Raw genomic sequence first — 17,699 nt, forward strand, 5'->3', positions numbered from 1 at the left:
ACAGAACTTGGCTAACTTTTTTCAGTATGCAAGGCATAAATATTAATTACACTAAGAAGATACTATTACCCACGCTATTAAGTTGGAAAGGTTCTGTCTACATATCTATTTTCTCTAAGACACTCTGTCTGCCTTGAAGGCCAAGACTAGGCAACGATGACTATGGATGATTTTTCTCCAGGCCACAGGCACAAAGAAATACTCAGGAATTACTTAATTGGTCTACAGGATGTAAGTTAAACAGGAAACTGACAAAACATTCATACCTAGTAGCCGAGCTAATGTCCCCAACACAGAAAATAGCAAGTCATGGGGAAGACATGGAAAAATAGGAACCTTTGCTTATTGTTGGTGAGAATAAATTGGTGTAGCTGCCATGGAACACTGTATAATGGCTCCTCAATACTGTTTGTCATCCAGCCAGGCACCAGTGACTCACGCCTATAATCCCAGCTGCTCAGGAGGCTGAGGTCTAAGAATCACTGTTCAAAGCCAGCCTGGGCAGGAAAGTTAGTCTTATCGCCAATGAAACACCAAAATGCCAGAAGTAGAGCTGTGACTCAGAGTGGCAAAGCACCAACCTTGAACAACAACAACAAAAAAAAACTATGGGACAAAGCCCCAAGCCCTGAGTTCAAGACACACACACACACACACACACACACACACACACACACACACACACACACACACACACACACACACACACCACAATTTAAAAAAAAAAGAGGAGGGAGGGGTTAATTGATTCAAGCCCAGAAAGAATCATCTTAGCTCCTCAAGTGGCAGAGATCTGAAGAGATCTGGAGGATGACAATTTGAGGCCAGTCAAGGCAGGAAAGTCCTCAAGACACACCTCTCCAAAAAAGAATAATAATAATAACCAGCAAAAAGCCAGGCTGGAGGCCCAGCTGAAGTGGTAACAGGTCAGAATAACAAGTGTGAGGTCCTGAGTTCAAACCCCAGTACCATCAGAACAAAAACACACAGCATTCACAAAAAAAAGTGAACTAACAAAATGAGAAAGGAGAGAAAGGGGGTAAGAGCAAGGAGAAGGGAGTCAGGGAAGGGAGTGTGTAGGCTGATCTTTCCCACCTCTAAATTTAGGGTGAGCTTCCTGCCTGGCTGTATCTAGCTGAGGAACGGCGAAGCTGGGGAAGGGCCAGGGGAATTTTAACCAGCTTCAGTGACATCCAAAGGGCTGTCATGGTGAATGAGAATACTATTTTTCCAAAGCACATTTCCTTCTCCTCTTCCATCCAGAACCCTACGGCTTCCTCACCCTTCCAACTATGTCAGCAATGCAGAGTGGAGAGGTCAGCCGTCCGTGTCCGGCTCCAGGGACATGCTTCCCACCATGTGCAGCATGCATTCCTGACCCCTGCCCTGGAACCAAAATGGGACATCAGCTGGGCGCAGGGAAATTCAATTTGGGCTGACAGCCGGCGGCTGGGTAATGACAGGGCTTCTGCTTTGACATTTGGGGGGATGGTGAGGAAGGCCACAGAGTTTCCCATGGTTTGGCTAAGGAAGGTCTAAAGCTCAGGTCAGCTTGTTCATACAGATGGAGAAAAACCCTGACCATCAGGCCAGCTGCTTTACGGCGGGCTGCTAGCTTCCATTTGCTGTGTTCCAGCCTTCATGCCAATGCTTGGGTTTAAAAAAAAAAAAAGGGCAACAGGAATCTGTGAAACCCAGACTTTTCTCCCTTGAGTCTCTGCAATGGTCCCCCATGCCCACCATTACTTCATGGTCCCTTTCTAGCAGCTCCTGTTCCAGCCATCACACCTACTATCAGAAGGAAAGACGAAGAAGGAAAGCAGGCCTTTTTCCTTTAAGGATGCTTCCTGGAAAGGGCACCTGCTGCTTCTACTTTGTGTGAATTTAGTTGTCAGTTACAAAACAAACAAACAAACAAAAGAAGCCTAGGAAATAAAACTTGATTCTGTGAGAAAGCTCTTGCCAGCCTGAGTGTTATCATCACCAAGGAGAACAGAGCTTTGTGTCATGCTGATATTACTGAAACCTAAGCTCTGCAGGCAGACTGTGGAGTTTTGAGTCGTAGATCCATAGTTCCACAGTCCTGTGACCTCGGAAGAGCTACTTAACCACTCTGTGCATCCCCTACCATCTGTAAAATCCCTACTATGTGCCAGGGATTCCTGAGCATTAGATGAGTTGAGGCGCATGCCTGGTACATGGTAGGAGGTGCCTCTCTGTCCACTGCTGTCAGATTGACTGACTGCTCCACGTCACATTACCGCAGCTGCTCCTGCCTCCCACGTCTGCCACCATTGCTACTGCTTCTGTTGGTACTGCTGCTGCTCCCCTTAGTGCCACCTGTCTATGGTCTCTATCACTGCCACCTCTAAAGGACATTGTACTGAGTGGGGACACGGTGGCCGGTAGGGAGTGTGAGGCAGGTGTTGAGATCTGCTGCTCTTCCATTACCTGTTTTGGGTACCGGTTTCTTGGTGGTAAAAATTCATCAGGTGGCAGCCAGGTGTTAGTGGGTCATGCCTGTAATTTGAGCAACTACGGAGGCTGAGGTTAGGAGGATTGTGTTTTGAGGCCAATAGGCAGAAGATTCTACAAGACCCCATTGGAATGGAAAAAAGCTAAGTGTGGGGGTGTGCTCCTGACATCCCAGACTCTGGATCCAGGTGAGCACCCAGGCAGGATGTGAGACCCTACATCAAAAATAAGCAGTGGAGGGGCTGGGAAGGTGGCTCAGTGGTAGAGTGTTTGCCTTGCATGCATGAGGCCCTGGGTTCAATCCCTCAGCACCACATAAGCAGAAAAAGCCAGAAGTGGCACTGTAACTCAAGTGGTAGAGCGCTAGCCTTGAGCTGAAGAGATGAGGGACAGCGCCCAGGCCCACAGTTCAGGCCCCATGACTGACAAAAAATAAAGAAAGAATTGAAGATCTTAGCTGGGCACTTAGGTGGCTCACACCTGTAATCATAGCTACTCAAGAGGCTGAGATCTGAGGATCGTGGTTCAAAGCCAGCCTAGGCAGGAAAGTCCATGAGACTCTTATCTCCAATAAACCACTCAGAAGACTGGAAGTGGTGCTGTGGCTCAAGTGGTAGAGTGCTAGCCTTGAGCTGAAGAGCTGAGGGACAGCGCCCAGGCCCAGAGTTCAGGCCCCACAACCTGCCAAAAAAAAAATTAAAAAAAAATAAAATAAGCAGTGGGGAAAAAAATGGGTCTAGAAGTATGACTCAATGTAGAACACCTTTCTCACAAAGTCAGGGCCCCTAAGTTCAAACCCAGTACCGGTAAATTAAAAAGAATTCCTTGGGTGTCTCACACTTCTGATAGACAATGCAACGTGTTCATCTCATACTTCATTAAAACTCGTCATGCACCCGGAAGGTGATGGAACAGGAGCAGCCCCGCTGCTGCCTGATACACGGCTGCTCTGAACTTAACAGGAGGTCGTAGGTCTGCGTTCCTACCTCTTGCTGCCACATCTAACAGACATCTGTCTACTGCACAATACTCATATACCAGAACCAGCTAGGATGCTTGGGATACAGAAAGCATGAAGAAGACACGCCCCAGTAAGGCACTGTCAAAAAGAGGCGGGAGAGGTCAATGCCAACACTGTACAGCTTGACAGCCACCAATGAGGCTCGGGTGGTACACACACATAAAAGACCCAGCCACACAGCCAGGTCTGCTCCAGTGACTACAAATGGAAGTTCCCACATGCAAGGGCAAGCTGACCACCTGCAGACTCCATCCAGAGCTAGACAGCAGTGTTCCACCCCGGCTGACCCGCAGAGGAGGGGTCAGATTTCCTTGTTTTGTCTGTCACTGTCACGTGTGAGCTTAGTAGCTGGCAACCGCCGAGTTCACTAGAGGAGAAAGGGAAACATAGAACTAGAGCCTTCCCATGTTCATCACCTCCCAAGTATAGGCAACTGATGTTTCAAACCATGAGTGAACAAATGAATGAATGATTCAAATCATAACCCAAGGCAGTACAGTTATCATTCTTGGAAAATCACAAGGTGAGGAGGAGGAGAGAAGTAGCAGCTGTTGTTTTGTGTGTGTTTGTGTGTGTGTGTGGTATGTAAATGTGTGTATGTGTATGTGCTGGGGCTTGAACTCAGGGCCTAGGCACGGTCCTTTAGCTTTTTTACTCGATTGGTATTCTACCACTTGAGCCACAGCTCAAGTGGCAATTAACTGGAGATAGGAGTCTCATGGACTTCCTGGCCTAAGCTGGCCTCAAACTGTCATATCAGATCTCAGCATCACCAGGACCCAACTCAACAGCCTCAGTTTTGACTCCCGACTCTGGCTTCTTGCCACTCTCTCCTACTTAAGATATTTTCAAATAACAAATCGTCTTTAAAAACTATTTTTACCACCAGGTACCAGTGGATCATGCCTATAATCCCAGCTACTCAGGAAGCTGATCTGAGGATCACAGTTCAGAGCCAGCCTGGGCAGGAAAATCTATGAAACTCTTATCTACAGTGAACCACCAGAAAACCAGAACTGGCACTGTGGCTCAAGTGGCACAACACTAGCCTTGAGCTGAAGAGCTGAGGGACAGTACCCAAGCCCAGAGTCCAAGCCCCACAACCAACAACAACAAAAACTATTTTCACAAACAATGCATGTTTTCTCTCATGCACAGCAGCTATATATAAAATACAAGATAAATTATACATGACTCTAAACAGCGAAAGGAATACAATTCCTATGTGCCTATCATACAAAATAATATTTAACAAAATGAACTCCAAGAAATGGAAATAAGAGTTTTCTTCTTTTTCTTTTCTTTTTTTGACTGGTTTGTTTTCCATCTTTGGGAAGGGTAAGGTGTGGTGGGGGGACACAGAAATGGAGGGACATGGGGCGACCAAATTCAGCAGTGGTATGCAGTAGAAACTATGTTGAAAATGAACTATACAACTTGTGGGCAGGGACAAGAGGGAAAAACTGGGAGAGAATAAAGAAAAAGGTGACATTGTCCAAAAAGAAATGTACTCATTAACCTGACTTACATAACTTTAACCCCTACATACATCACCTTTAGAATAACAACTTTTTAAAAAATATATTTAAAGAGCCTACTTTCAGCCAGATGCTGGTGGCTCACACCTGTAATCCTAACTACTCAGGAGGCTGAAATCTAAGGATTGCAGTTTGAAGCCAGCCTAGGCAGGAAAGTCTGTGAGACTCTTATCTCCAATTAACCACCAGAAAACCAGACGTAGTGCTGTGTCTCAAATGGTAGAGAACTAGCTTTGAGTACAAAGAGGCTCAGGGACAGTGTCCAGGCCCTAAGTTCAAGCCCCACAACCAACAATAAATGAATAAACAAACCCTACTTTCATAGACTAGACATAGTGGCTCACCTCTGTAATCTCAACTATGCAGAAAACATAGGAGATAGAGGTCTGAGTGTGGACAAAAAGAACAAGATGTTGTTTAAAAAATAATTAAAGCAAAAAGAGCAAGGGGCGTGGCTCAAATGGTATAGCACTTGCCTTCAAAGTACAAGGCCCTAAATTCAAATCCTAAAGCCACCACAAAAAAACCCCAAACCCTCAAAAAAACTATTTTCATGCTAAAAATGAACTATTCACTGTGTTCTGTGTGCCTATATTATTCAAAATCCTTTTCTGTACATCTAACCTACACTAAAATAAATAATTATTACCCTCTTTGCTTGAATAAGGCAACAAGACACAGAGACAACCAATGGTTTGTCTGTAGTCATACAGCAAGTCAGTTTCAGGCCCATTGACTTTGATTTGCAATTGACTTTAGAGTCTCAGACTCTGCAAGGTTTCCCAGCTGAGGAAGCGGGGGGGGGGGGGGGGGGGGAGGGGGGGGTGTCAGGGAAAAGTGATGTTAAATGCAGCTGGGTAGTAAGCAGGACTGGTGGGTGAGGTGGGTGAGCTGAATGAAACGTTTCCCGAGAGCCTCATGCCTGGTGGACTTGGGCGTGGCTAACATGCCACCTGCTACTGTTGGTGGCATCATCGTCCTTATCACCAACAATATCCCTGACTTCTGGAACCTTTGCAGTCCTGACTTTACTTCTGAATGAAGACCATGGGTTATGGCTATGGTAGAAAATACAAAATCCACAAACACCAGCCAGCTCATTGCCACCGACGATCACGAGGATTGCGTTTGTGCCAGATTCCCTTGCTCGTGTTTTGTAGCATTTTGCATTCTGACCCCTTCCTACCCTCCACCCACACCCCCCTACCATGGTCCCTCTGCTCTTCCCAGGCCAGGCTGGCCGGACACAACACACTGTAGAATCACTCACCGATTCCATAGTGAATCTCTCGAGGAAAAACTGGAGAGCCTGGAGGCCGAAGATCTCATGTCTCAGCCGTCACATCCGAAAATGACCTGCAGGAGGGTGGGAGAGAGGGTGACAGGTCATCCACTGGGCGGGAGACCCTGCCTCAGGCCAACGCTGTCCCTGCCTGGAGGTGTTGAGCCACGCTAGGAACCAGCACGGCTGTCCAGTATTTTGAGGGAGAACTTGTGCACCCCACTTAGGAGCCGTCAACTCCATTGGTGTCTGCGTAACGAAGCCTCAGGGATCCTTCTGGCGTTCTATTTCTGGCTCTACGTTGGAGAGCAATTTATAAGTCATTAACTTCTCTACACGAAGGCTCTTAAATATGAACTTAACAGCGTGCTGTGGGGTGAGACAGACAGACAGGCAGGCAGGCAGGCAGACAGACACTGCTGGGTGACCATGGGAAGGCAGAGGTGTTCCTTTGGCCAAAGAACCTGTCCCACGAAGGAGGTAGAGACAGATGAACATACATACCCCAGGACAGGCCCTCTGAACCTGGGAGATGATTTAAATTTATTCATGCATACCAAAGCTTAATTAATTGCTGAGTGCAAGGAGTACAGGAAGCCTGGGATGAAAGGTGTTGGGTAAGAGAACGGTTTCAATACATGGGGAGCATCACAAGCCAGAGGCCTGCTTGGTTCTTCCCCAGGGATGAGCCTGCACCTCTAGGCAGGCCAGAAACTCCATGCTCTCATCCCTATAGCCAATTCAGTCCCTAGTCATGGCTACTTTCCTTGCTAAATATTTCCCTCTATCTCTCTCCACAAAGCCCTGGATCAAGCCCCATCATTCTTACCTGGGCCACAGCCAGTGCCTCCATCTGATGCCCCCCCCCCACATATCCCACCATTCCCTCTGGAAATCTGGTCTCCAGTGCTAAAATCAGAATAATCTCTCTCCTCTCCTCCCCTCTCCCCTGTCTCTTCTCTCTCTCCTGTTCCCTCTCCCTCTTCTCTTTTTCCCTCTCCTCTTCCCTTTCCCTTTCTCCCTCCTCCTTTTCCTCTTCCTTATTCTTCCTCTCCTCTCTCCCCTCCTTCTCTGCTTTTATTACACACACAACAGAGAATTGCATCACGAATCCAGCACCAATCACCAGCAAGCCATTTTCAATCTTAGCCACCCACACCCTCTCCCTCCCCAGCACATTATAGTTCCAGGCATTTTATCAATTCCATAGTTATTACCGCCTATCTCAAAGATAAGGTCTTTCATAAAAATATAACGGCAATACCACTGCCACACTTCCAAAAGATGATAATAGTCCCTTGATATCATCAAATTCCTATACAATGTTCAAATTCCTAGTAGTCTCGTAGAAATGCCAAAATTAATGTTTGTTTTGAAAGAAAAAAATTGTACCCAAGTAAGGCTCATGCCTTCCAGCTGGTTGATATGCAAGTGACAGGTGGAAAGCATGACCCTGATTTTGTTACCTCCCACCTCTCTGCTTCCAGCTGAATATCTTTAGTAGCTTCTCAACACTCTGGGATGAACACTGAAATCATTTAATATGGTCTGACGTGTGTCCAGCTCTCTGGCTTCATCTTGCCCCCAGAATCACTGCTGAAACTCTGAGGCTTTTGGCATTCAGCAAAACCAACTAGTACACATGAAAATATTAATTTATACACAAAAGTGAATGTAAACTCTGGTTGCAAAAAAATGAAAACCAGGCCAAGCACTAGTGGCCCACGCCTATAATCCCAGCTACTCAGGAGGCCGAGTTCTGAGGATCATAGTTCAAAGCCAGCACAAGCAAGAAAGTCCATGGGACTCTTGGATCTATTTAAGCACCAAAAAGCCAGAAGTAAAGCTGTAGTTCCAAGTGGTGGAGTGCTAGCCTTGAGGAAAGTAAGGTAGAAGGGAAGGAGAAAGGGAGGGAGAGAGGGTGGGAAGGGAGGGAAGGAGGGAGGGAGAAGGAAGGAAGGGAGGAAGGAAGGAGGGAGAAAAGAAAGGAAAAAGAAAAGAAAAAGAAAGGAAGAGAGAAAGAAAGAAAGAGAAAGAGAGAGAGAGAAAGAAAAGCTCAGGGACAGCACCCAGGCCCTGAATTCAAGCCTCAGGACTGGCAGAAAAAAAAAACTAAGAAAGCCAGGCACCCAGCAAAAGTACAATGAGTGTAGATAGAATTACTTGGTACCAATTTGACTCACAAAAGTCCTCCAAGAGGCCAAGCAAAGTGGCCCATGTCTGTAAACCCAGCCCCTCTGCAGGCAGAAACTGGGAGGCTAGGTACAGTGGTATGCATGTAATCCTAGTTACAAGGCAGGCTAAGAGGATCATAGTCTCTTAGGCTGCTTTAAAAATAACCCAAAAGTACAGGCCCATTTGAATGACTGTGAGTCGGGCCTGGTTGTCCGGGGCTGAGGGCTGTCCTGGGTGGCCAAGCGCGATTGTGGCACTTTGCAGCACCATGAAGCACCGGTGTTTAAGAGATTATGGTATCTGAAACCCACAAGGTTAAAAAACAAAATTTTTGTAATAATACTGAGGAGCTTTCCGTTGATCTAATAAGAACATGAAGAAGGTTAAGAAATCTCTGAAAGAGTTGACTGCTTACATAAACAGAACAGTGAGACACACTGTGAAAAGCCCAGATAAACTACATAAGGTGATCTAGCACGGACAGAAAGTCTATCATCCCTTCCCAAATCCTTGTTACAAAAAGGACAGGGAGAAGTGGAGGCTGTGACATGGCAGATAAAGAAAATGAACTAGCTTGTGCAGGCCATCTGCCTGAAGAGTTACGCCGTGATAGTCCAATGTACTTGGTTAACCCCAGTGCAGTTGGTTCTTCACAAACAGAAAACCTATCATCAAAATTTAGTAGGTTTTTTTTTTTTCCCCCTGAGGTTTCTCAGGATTATGAGACAATGGCTCAAGTTTTATTCAGCAGGAATTTGAGGTTGAATATAGCTCTAACATTCTAGAGAAAGAGAAGTATTGGAGGTGTGGTGGATTGCCTCTCTGTGCTCACCAATAGTTTGCAGGAAGAAAAGCAGTATGTTCTCACTGCTGTGTAGACTTGTTGCCTATAGTGAAGTCATTACTTAAGAGCAAATTTGAAGAGTATGCAATAGTTGGTCTAAACTGGCTTCAAGCAGTAATAAAAAGGTGGTGGTCAGAACTGTCATCCAAAACAGAAGTTATAAATGATGGAAATAATAAGATTTTAAAGCAACAATTAAATGGATTGTGGGAATGGGAAAACCATCTTACTTATGCTTCAGGATATACTGGCAATATAAGCTAAGGATGTAGATACTTATTTATAGTTGCATTGAGACATTTCATCTACTAAGGAGCATCTGGTTATTCTGAACGTCGTTGGACTATATGATTTCCCCCAAATAGGTCTCTTCTGAGAACTGTGAACTGTGGGGAAAAAAATCAAAATCATTTTTCTTTCAAAAGCCATATAATAAAACAACTAATGAAACTCATAGCAATCTACTTCACATTGAAATGGAAAAACATCCAAAAGGAGCAGCTCCAACCTCAATGAGGTAGAAGTGCACTGTTAAGATTGTTCACCTGCTGCTTTGGGATGCTTTGTTATTTGGTCACATTGTTTAAGAACTATTGTTCTTACTACAATCCTGCAAAGGAAGATCAATTATACTACATGAGGAAATAAGAGAGGACTTATTACTAGAACTACAAAGACCAATCATTAATTTTTGTGTTTTATAAGAAACACTGTAATGGATGAAGCTATTTTCTAATGTTGAAAAGACTTTGAAAGTTTGAAACACCATAGTAAGTAATACTAAAAAAATTTTGTGCACACTGATACTGATAAAAAAAATGCCTTAATTATTAATAAGCCAATGTGATAGGATACCAATATCTGCTTTTTTAAATTAAAACAAATCATGCTTCTGGCATGATGAAAATCATGGAATTAAATCAGGGGTTTACATTTTTGTAGTGTTGTTCTGTGAAACATATTCCATATCATTTTCAAACTTAAGAGTATATTTTTAGTATTTCTGACTTTTTTCCAGAATTTTCCTATCAAGTATGTATTTATCTGTATATAAAGAAAAAGGTGAATATGTATATCTATGAATGTTTAACTGGAAATGTCTGGAGCTGACTAACTTATATCTGATTTTTTTACATAGATTTCTAATATTTTCATTTCTGTGCCCTTTAAACTGCTTCTATTTGAGTAAATTCACAAAATATTTCTTTTCTTTTCTTGGGGGGGGGTCCGGTCATGGGGCCTGAACTCTGGGCCTGGGCGCTGTCCCTCAGCTCTTCAGCTCAAGGCTAGCGCTCTACCGCTTGAGCCACAGTGCCACTTATGGCTTTTTTCTTTTTGTTGATGTGATGCTGGGGAATTGAACCCAGGGCCTCATGCATGCAAGGTAAGCGCTCTACCACTGAGCCACCTTCCCAGCCCTCACTAAATATTTCTAAAAAAAAATAATAACCTAAAAATAAAAGGGCTGAATGCTAATGCTGAATGTGCAGCATAAAGTATGCAAGGCCCTGAGTTCAAATCCCATTATATTAAAAAAAAAAAAAAATGGGGTGTGTGAGTGTGTGCGCACATGAATGAGTGAACAAGAGAGGGAGCGAGGAGGAAAGAAGGAGAAAGGGAAGGAGAGATGGAGAGAAAGAGAGGGGGGAAGTGGGAGAGAGCAAAGGAAACAGGAAGAGAGGGAGGCCAAGTAAAGAGAGAGAGAAAGAGGCATAGAGGTAAGATAGATAATAATGAATCAGCGTTATCGAGCTTAAAATCAAGCTCAGACATAGGAATTAATGTGTCCAAGACAGTGCATGGCAGAAGTGAGCCTCGAACCCAAGCTGTTTGATGCAAGGACTGTAAGCCAGGCTCCCTCTACATAAGATGCCGCCGGTCAGGTGACTTCCTCATCCCCCGCCTACCTCCAGGCTTGGCCATTCCTCTGATAGGTGGTGGAGCTGCTGAATGGAGTGGCAAGACCACTGAGCTTTAAGCCAAAGAACCAGGGTTCTGGTCTCCCCTGCTCCGCAGCAGAACTGTCCCTTCCCGGGTGAGCCTCTCATGTCCCTGTTTATGAAATGAGGCCGTGAATCTCAGCCTTACCTGCACCCCTGTACTGCCATGAGCCTCCTGGGAGACGGAGTGTGAAAGGCTGTGTGAGGTGGGACACCAGGGCGAGTTCACACCTCGCTGCCTCAACTCAACCCAGCGGCACCACATCAGCCTCTTCTCCCAGGCCCGCGTTTGGCCCACAGAGCTCATGCATACACGTGGGTTGAGTCCCATGTATGCTTTCAGACTCTTTTTTTTTTTCAAACACAGATGATTTCTTTCCAGTTATGACATTAATCTCGAGTACCTGAAAAACTATTATGACATTAAAAAATAAAGAATATTATCTCAGCATTTGAAAATAAATACTGTTATGAGTTCTAAAGTCATTTCCTTTCTGTGACTGGTTTATCCAAGGGTATGATAAAGGATACAGTTCAATTAACATGACATTCTAAGAACCAGAGAATACTAGTAAGGGGAAAAAAATCATCCATTTGTATTCACTCATTCATTCAACATTGTTTTTGTAGTGCCAGGAATCGAACCCTGGGCCTCATACATGCCAGGAAAATGCTCTGCCACTGAACTACAGCCCCAGCAAAAATGTAAATCTGACTCCAATTCTTTACTAGCCTTTTAATTTAGGCCTTTTAGCCATGGTCTCACTATACAGCACTGATTTGCTTCAAACTCTTGCTCCTCTTGCCTTTGCCTCTCAAGTGCTGGGATTACAGGTGTGTACCAGCATACCCAGCTTCATTCAACCAAGTTTTCTATTGAACCTCTCATGGGCTTGGAACTTTCTTGCTGACTGAAGACAAAGCCAAGAAAACAAGAAAGTTGTTGATCTCCAAGAATTAACCTTTATTTATTCTTTTATAAAAAAAAAAACATAAAGAATTACTAAATGCTGGGCACTGGATGATAATGAAGTAAAGATGACGCCTCCTTTGCTAGATCGTGTATCTTGACTTACTTTCAGATAACAAGTTGGCTTCCAGGACAAAAGGAAAGAACCCAGATGTGGTGACCCAGGTGACCTAATTGACCTTATACTTTTCAGTTCTATCATCTTCAAAGTTGGGAGAATCACAATAGCTCAGTCCCTGTGAAAGTCAATGAGATAATGTGCTCAAGGCATGGGGACAGAACTGCACAGCCCCTGATAACTGACGAGTAGTGTTGATGTGAGATTACCTCATTTCATCCTCATTACCAGGCTATATGAGGGGAAAGTCAGAAGTAAAACATGGCTACTGCTAGGGCCTTCAGAAGACTGTGGAGAACGTGGTGGATTGCTCCCATCTAGAGAAAGGAAGCTGGGGCACTGATTCATCGACTTGCCACCTTCAGCAGCTCTGCAGAACCAGAATGGCCTCAGGCATGGATGCGGGAGGGATGTTTCTTATGAGCAGAAACTTGCAGTTGCTCAAAGATAGGGGCAAAGAAGCAACACCATCTATAAACAGGTGCTTGATTAAAGACTGGGTGAACATGTCCTTCCCACCGCCTCTCATCCCAGTGATGAAAGATTGGAAACAACTATATACTAAGGTGAACTAGAATCCAACACCATTAACTATCCATATGTGAACTTCCCATGTGTCTGCCTTTCCCCTCAAAGTCTGTCCCATAACATGCCAGCATCTGACTCCGGACAGCCACCCAGGCCTAAGTAGCAACACAAATCATATGGCACATAAACCCTTCTTCACTGCCAACCCTCAAACCTTCATTGAGTTTTAGTCTTTAGGGGTCTCATGGAGACTGAGGTTCACTGCTTTTGTGGGTATGTTCTGACCCCTTCAGTCATCTGCAGCTGGCTACCTCACTGACTATATTTTCCTCCCATAAAATCATGTCAAGCACTTTTCCTACTTACCAGTGCAATCATTTCCTGTTCTGTTGGAGCTGTACTTAGGAAAGCAGGGACTTAAAAAAATAGACAAAATACATTTTATACTTCTATTTCAGCAAATAAATTTGAAGTCTAGTTTGTCTAATCCCAGCTGAAATTCCATCCCTTCCAGGATGCTTTATCCAATTTTTCCAGCCCAATAATCTAACCTTTCCTGAATTTTCAGGGAACTAATAACAAAAGCCTCTTTTTGAGCACTATAAGGGTTAATTTTATGTGTCAACTTGACTTGACTACTAGATGTCCAGATAGCCAGTAAGTTGTTTCTAAGTGTGTCTGCTGAAGGTATATCTGAAAGGTTGAATAAAGACTGCCCTCTCCAGTGTGAGTGGGTACAATCCAATCTGTTCAAGGCCCCAAACAGAACAAAAGAGCAGAGGAAGGGTCACTTTGTTCTGCTTAAACTGGGCCACGCAGCTTCTCCTGCCCTTGACTACTCAAGCTCCTTGTTCTAGGGCCTTCAGACATAGACCACAATGGAGACCATACATTTCTCTGATTCTCTGGCCGTTGGACCTGAACTGAACTACATCACTGGCTTTCCTCGTTCTCCAGGCTGCAGAAGGCAAATCATAGGAGCTGTGAGCCTCCATAATCAATTTCAGTTATTAAAAGAATAAAAACTGAGAGCATGGCTCAAGAAGAATGCTTGTCTTGCTAGCAAGGATGAAGATCTCCTATGAAGGTCTAGCTAGCAAGGACCTGAGGTCCATCTCCTATAATAAATCTTCTTTGGAAATGGAGGTATGACCCAAATGTGAGAACACCAGCCTTGAGCCAAAAAGCTAAGGGAGAACGGGAGGCACTTAGTTTTAGTCCCAATTCCAGCACAAGATAAATATTCATAGTTGGGATTGGTGGCTCTAGCTACTTGGGAGGCAGAGATCTAGAAGATCAAGGTTCAAGGTGAGGCAGAATGTTCATGAGATCCTCATCTCAACCCATAGCTATATGCAGTGGTGTGCATGTCATCTGAGATTAGAGAAGTACAAATGGCAGGACAGAAGTCCAGAATAGCACAAGCAATGCAAAAAGGGCTAGCAGAGTGGCTGGAGTGGTACAGCACCTGCACAGAGACACAGGCAGGAAGAAGTGTGGTGATACAGCCTAGGTGGAATATGATATCATAGGACACGACTCACAAGTATTTCTAAGTGCTAACCACATGCTATTTTCTGTTAGCTCAAGCATACCATAATGAGCATCATGCTCTAGGGAAATATATCTGCTCAACCATTAATATATTGGAAATTATATTCAACCAAATGTCAAGAACATAACATGATTAGTAAAATAGATACACTCTCTGTTTAAGGTTCTGGTGCCAAAAGAACCCATATAATACAGGCTATTATTGGTTTAAAAACAACAACAAACCTTAGCATTCTGAAAACAGTTGCATCTTGTAAACAGTGGGCACTTTAAAAAAAGTATATGCTAGAGAAAAGTCTCAGGAAGTTGAGGACAGAAAGCAAGTGATCTCGAGAGTTGCATGCCAGGAGACAGGCTCATTTCACCTACCAGATACACAGTCTGCTCCTCGCAAGACCAGCAAGATCAAGGTCCATTCAGTGGGTGCCCCAAAAAGTACACATTTCCTTCACGGTGTCCTGAGAAGAACTGCACTTATGTCAAGTGATACCTGTGGTATCTGGGGTTTGTTGCACTGCTATTTTAGCAGCATGATCAAGATTCCTTCCTAACTCTCATGTGTGGGCACAATGGGGACAGAGCCATCTGTATAGCTGGTCCCCTGTGTTCACGGAGCAGAAGAAGGAAGCAGCAGGCAGCCTGGTGTTTGGGAGAGGAGGCTTTCCAAGCACTCACAGAGGGACAGTGGAGACTAACATTGCAACACTGACTCTCTCACCCAACTACTCTGTCTCGGTGATGAAGGTCCCTACAGTGAGCCTTGTCTTCTTCTTGGAAATAGGGTTGCAGAAGACACAGATGATGTCCACACATTCAGCCTCAAAGGTCACAGGTCATTAAAGGTGGGTACAAGCAACAGCAACCAGTCTGTGCCACCACGGATCAGGCTAGAGATGTCCTTCTCCCAAAGCCATCTAGCAGACCAGGATGGGTGGGAATGAAGGAACAAACTCCAGCCTTTGTTCCTGGATTGTAACAACACTGAGTGGCCCCTAGAAGAATGAAGCCCAGATGGATGAAAAGCCCTTTTGTGGCAACCCTGTTTTCCGTCACGCTTCCTCATGCCCTCACCTACATTTCCTTGGATCACCTCCCAGATAATCCACGTGTGCTCATGCATTTCCTCAGGCTGGCTTTAGGGAGAACCTACTGTAAGATAAAAGATGATGGTACTTTTGATGCAATGTGACTGGGAGGAAGAGGAGGCCATGTAAGTGTGAGAAGACCAGCACAGGGCATGTGCATAACTGAGACAGATAAGGAGGACCCAATCTTCCCTAAGGGTATTTGTCTGGGGGTGTTAGTACTTGTCAGACATATTCTGACATAGAAAGTTAGTTTCATTTTAGAGCTTTGCTGCTAGCACACCTTACTTCTTCATTTTTAAATGACTGAAGCTGTATGGTGCAGAGATTTGGTTGCTAGCTCCATAGCTAGCTTTCAGACCCTTACTTAGCCTTGTTACAGTGGTAGATGGTCCTAATAGATGCTCAGAGAGACAGATCTAGCCACCAGAATCTAGGGGGGCCTTTCAACCAGTCATGAACAGCCCAGAGAGATTTCACACAACCATCCTGGCTGCCACTCCACCCCAGTTTTGCCTAAGAAGGCTCTGATTCAGTCACAGCCACTTCAGATAATCATTCTTCAAGGCCTCCCAGAGACTTTGCTTTGGCCATGACCACTTCAGATATGCCCACCTACAGCTATTCCAGATGACCCCACCCAAACTCAAAGCACTCCCCAATCTGGCTGCAGAGGAGCACCTCCTCGCCCAGAACCACCTCACTGGCTGTGTAAACAGTGTTCCTCTCTCATTCTCCTGGTAGTAGTCTGCCTGGTGCTACAGTCCAGGTTCCAATAAAAGCCTCATTCCAGTATGTCATTGTCCACTTGTAGTCTTTCTCACAGGGAGAATGTGGCGAGAGCTGGGAACACAAAGAGCAGAAAACTCTCCAAGGGCTGCAATTCAATAGTAACAGGTTGAAGAGTTCCAGAGAATGGCTGGGAGAAAAGACTATGAAGAGTGAAAACCTCAGAAGATAAAGAGCTGTGAAAAGCCAAGGCTGTGGAAGGTAAAGGGCTGTGAGGAGCTGAGGTTGTAGAAGAGGTACAAGTTCTAGACACCAGAAGAGCTCCAGCAAGCAACTGAGGGGTGCTAGCTCTGGCCACCAAGGAGCTGAGTGTTCCCAATACTCCAGTCTCAGGGCTGACACACCAGCTATTGGGGACTAGGCCGCCAGCACTTAAAGCACAGAGCAGGAACTCTGAGAGCTGAGTCTCAATAGCTTCAGCTTGGAGACAGGACATTTGGTCACATTATGATTTCCATCTGAAGAGAGGGAAGGAACCTTCAACTGATGAGTGACTTGATAAAACAACTACCACTAAGGTGGCAAACCCAAATGAGAAAGGACACACCTGCAGTAGTTCTCACTCAGCAGCTTGTCAATAAGGCCTGTGGCACAGCCATGTTTCATGTGGCCGGTCGCCCGTTGGCACTCACTGTGTCCTGCCCAGGTGACAGTCAAGAGAGGATGTAACCGAGGCCCGCGGCTCACCTTGCAGGAGCAGCGCCTCAGTCTCAGCCTCCATTTAGTCCGAAGACAAGAGGATCGGAACAGAAAAGGTGTACTTGGGAGGATTTACTCCTTCTGCAGGAAGCCTCATTGCTGTTTATTCCCTAGCACCACGCAAGCCTGGGTGGTGTCAGCTACTCCGCCACTTGCAAATCACCCGAGTCCTCACTCGGGGAGGAGACAGCCGCCTTAACAGACTGAGTGGCAACTGAAACAAAAATGACAAAAAGCCGGTAGATGCTGCATGGTTACTCTGTGCATCACACAAACAACAATGTTCTCATCTTGTGATGACCTAGGAAACAGAAACTATTATTATTACACTTCATGGAGAAGGAAATGGGCTAATAATACAGGGTGAACACCTTCCTGAGTTTTTACGGCTAATAAACAATACCTAGGTCTAAGTCTCATGTTGTCTTTATTTCCCATCAAGCTTTCACACCAGGGGCAGCCCGAGGAGACTCGGTCACATGTGTACCATCACCCCCAGCATAATTTTTTCTAAAAAAAAGTCCTTAAGAGGCTAATCATATTAGCTTCACTCAAACTCACCCTCATTCCAATCAGTGCCAACCAACCAGCAGCCCAGCTCAACTACAGTCTTTGTAATCCCCTTATTTCCTCTACTCTACAATGTCTATATTTTCACATTTTGGCATGGCTGGAACTTAA

At 45.0% G+C, this 17,699-nt stretch overlaps 1 protein-coding gene and 1 pseudogene across 2 annotated transcripts in view; one reads left to right on the forward strand and one right to left on the reverse strand.

Moving 5' to 3' along the window:
• Positions 1 to 6,390, reverse strand: part of Asap1 (ArfGAP with SH3 domain, ankyrin repeat and PH domain 1) — a 262,146-nt gene extending 255,756 nt beyond the window's left edge. For both annotated transcript variants that reach the window (XM_042699919.1, XM_042699918.1), the window contains exon 1: positions 6,305 to 6,390. In XM_042699919.1, the coding sequence (XP_042555853.1) occupies positions 6,305 to 6,363 (59 nt within the window). In that variant the 5' untranslated portion in view covers positions 6,364 to 6,390. The remainder of the gene's footprint in view (positions 1 to 6,304) is intronic.
• A 2,394-nt stretch (positions 6,391 to 8,784) lies between these two features.
• Positions 8,785 to 9,630, forward strand: LOC122125318 (annotated as a pseudogene).
• The last annotated feature ends 8,069 nt before the right edge of the window (positions 9,631 to 17,699 follow it).

The sequence above is a fragment of the Dipodomys spectabilis genome, unplaced genomic scaffold (genome assembly GCF_019054845.1).
Source record: "Dipodomys spectabilis isolate Male_0828 unplaced genomic scaffold, ASM1905484v1 ptg000264l, whole genome shotgun sequence".
NCBI classification, from domain to species: domain Eukaryota; kingdom Metazoa; phylum Chordata; class Mammalia; order Rodentia; family Heteromyidae; genus Dipodomys; species Dipodomys spectabilis.